Consider the following 3,252-nt stretch of genomic DNA (forward strand, 5'->3'; position numbering starts at 1 on the left):
GGCTGAAGAAAAGTACGAGGAAGGAACTGAATGACCAGACAAGGAGTGAATGAGGTCTTTGCAGGCATGAACAGAGCTAAGAAAAATAGCAGCAGCATGGACCCCAGCCTGTCGAAGTCCTAAGCCTCCTAGCCGGACGGGAAGGGAGGCCTTTAGCCGAGCCCAGGATGAGACCGAACCTCCAATGAGGTCTGAGAGAGCATCAAACACTACAGAGTCAAATTGTTGGCAGACAGGGAGAAGGACAGCTGGGGGGGAGGTTCGCAAAGCACACAAGAATTTAGGTAATGTCAGGCAAGAACGCAACAGAGAAAATTCGGATTGGGGGTCTTCGAGAGACGGAAGCAAAGAGATCAGAGACTTGATTTTGCCAACTCTCTTAGCAACTACTGATTGGCAAAAGGAATCAGGACCCACGGGGGCACCTAAAAGGACAAATCCTTCCGAAGAAACTGGGATTATTATTATTATTATTATTGTACAGTGTATACAATGCTTCTTTCAGTTCCTGTATATTCCATTCCTTCATTCCTGATACAGGTACCAGAGGTAGACCCAGTCCAGGACTATCATTAATAAACTCCAGCACACTCTTCTCCCCTCCCTCCAGGTCAACCTTATTAATAACTACCAGCTTCACTTTATTCACCAATCCTTCTTTATACAGCTCTAGTTCATCCTGCAGTATCTGATACTGAGCTGCCAATGGTAGTACTTCATTAGCATTCAGCTTCCCTTTACCATACAGTGAGGGTGAGTTATGTCTGCTATTAACTGGTTCAGTAGTTGTTGCAGTTTCTAACTCACTTCTTTCTACATTAATAGAAGCTCCTTCAAGATTTCTTTCTTCTTTATTGTTTTGTGATTGTAAATGGTTGTCAGTCTCTCCTGGCTCTTTCTCTCTTACATTCAGTACAATGACTAGTATACTGCACCTCTCAATGTGTCGGAGGAAGGCGTGGCCTAGTCCATAGTTACGATGAGCACCTGGTAACAACCCAGGAATATCAGCAACTAAAAACATAAAATTTAGGGAAATTAATATGAACCCATTGAACTATTCAGTATTTTATAATGCTTGGTTCTGACTAATGATTGTTTAAAGATCCCTTGCTGTATTAATAACACACACAATAAAACATAAGCTATCTGTATGTACATATACATGTATGTGCTATACCACTAACTGGCTATCTGTTCCTCATACTGGTTCCAGTCCATTATCCCAATGTGAGGGTTGAGGGTTGTAAATGCATAGTCAGCTACTTTGGATTTAGCCCGAGATAACACACGAAGGAGAGTTGATTTACCAGCATTAGGGAACCCAACCTGATGAGTAATAAATAAATTAATAAATTGGTAAATATTGTGTTCAGTAAATTTAGTAAAGGATCTTTGAAATGCTAAATTAAATTGACACATTATTACTTTAGTAAAGCTACAATTAAAAGAATACATACCAGTCCAATGTCAGCTATTGTCTTTAATTCCAGTTCAATGATCAGTTCATCTCCATCAGTACCTTCAGTGTACTGGTATGGGACTGTATTAGTAGGTGTGGCATAAGAGGTGTTACCAGCCCCGCCCACTCCTCCTCTAGCAGCTGTATAGGTATTACCATCAGACATTAGATCATAAAGGACTTCACCATTGGAACTGATAACAGTGCCCACTGGAACCTAATGATAACAAGAAAATAAGTACCTACATGAATATGTATCAGAAAATGTAATAAAAATTTGAGGTAATTTCGGAGCCATTTTAAAAAAAACCATGGGCTATAGCTTTGGGTATTTTTCAAAATTTTGGTGTTTTCTTAAAATGGCCGTAACTTGAAAAATTAAAGTCAGAATCACCTCAAACTTTCTACACAGCGTAAGGGTAACAATATGTATCAGAAAATGTAATAAAAATTTGGGTTGATTTTGGAGCTATTTTTTAGAAAAAACCATGGGCTATAGCCTTGGGTATTTTTCGGACTTTTGGCATTTCCTTAAAATGGCCGTAACTTGAAAAATTGAAGTCAGAATCACCTCAAACTTTCTACACAGCATAAGGATATCAATATGTATCAGAAAATGTAATAAAAATTTGAAGTGATTTTGGAGCCATTTTTTTGGATAAAACATGGGCTATAGCCTTGGGTAGTTTTCAAAATTTTGGCATTTTCTTAAAGGCCGTAACTTGAAAAATTGAAGTCGGAATTACCTCAAACTTTCTACACAATACAACTACATGTATACATACATAATCTATAGCCCATTGCTCATTAATCAAAATTACTTTTATTCTACCATGCTTGTTTTGAATTGACCAATCAGATTGCATTATATGAGGTGTCTAAATCACTTATAATACCCCGGGAAAATATTTAGAAACCTTCGGGAAATTATTTAGATACTTCTGCCAAAGTTTGGGAAATTTTAGTAATGAATAACTTAATTGACAATAATATTATTAGCATTGTTATTTTTGAATTGTTATATGGATGTTTTTGCAGTTATTGAAGCTGAAGTGCCTTTCTTCATCTAGAGATAATTTTTGACGTTTCGGAGAATGAAGTGAATTGGTATCATCATTAACGACTGCTGTTTTTGTTTGTTGTAATATTGCTGAAACATCCTCATTTTGTTGATCTGAAGTACGCTTATAAATTCGTACACCATCCGTGCTTCTGTGACCTGTTCTTTTCATGATTAATTGTTCATCAACACCAGCTTGAAATAGTCTAGTAGCAGCAGTCACGCGAAGTGAGTGGTTTGTTTTGTAACCATCAATTCCTGCTGCAGCAAAGATTCTTTTAACAGTATTTGATAATGTGTTATGCCCAACAGGAACATTAGAGTACCATATGTCACTTTTTGGTTTTCTTAGTGCTGTCAAATAGAAACATCTCCTTTTTCTTTCTTCGATGGGTGGGCATGACTGATGTACTTTTGTAGTAATGACACAAAGCAACGAGATGGGTTAGTGCTATTTTCAAAATGTTGAACTGTTTTTGGCTCAATTTTTCTATGCTTCAATCCTCCTGGATTATTCTTCAATGAATTTTCTCTATAAATGACACATTTTCTACCGTTAGATGCTGTTTCGATATTTATTTGATCGAATTGTAGTTCTCGATGCTCCTGCCCACTTCGTAAGGCAAAGTATAGCCCACACATATAAATGACAGTATCCAATAGTACTTGAGGAGAGCTGCTTCCTAATATTCCTTTAGACCACAGCTCTTCTTCTTCTTGAAATGATATT

General features: G+C 37.3%; 1 protein-coding gene across 1 annotated transcript in view; it reads right to left on the reverse strand.

Annotated features, from left to right (window-relative positions):
- The window catches only part of LOC100641226 (GTPase Obg-like), a 2,197-nt gene extending 569 nt beyond the window's left edge, over nt 1-1,628 (reverse strand). The window contains exons 1-3 of the mRNA XM_020004346.1: nt 1,461-1,628; nt 1,188-1,329; nt 545-1,014 (exon numbers count right to left, since the gene is read on the reverse strand). Of these exons, the coding sequence (XP_019859905.1) occupies nt 545-1,014; nt 1,188-1,329; nt 1,461-1,628 (780 nt within the window). The remainder of the gene's footprint in view (nt 1-544; nt 1,015-1,187; nt 1,330-1,460) is intronic.
- Nucleotides 1,629-3,252: the final 1,624 nt, after the last annotated feature.

This window comes from Amphimedon queenslandica, unplaced genomic scaffold (genome assembly GCF_000090795.2).
Source record: "Amphimedon queenslandica unplaced genomic scaffold, v1.1 AMPQUscaffold_12258, whole genome shotgun sequence".
Taxonomy (NCBI): domain Eukaryota; kingdom Metazoa; phylum Porifera; class Demospongiae; order Haplosclerida; family Niphatidae; genus Amphimedon; species Amphimedon queenslandica.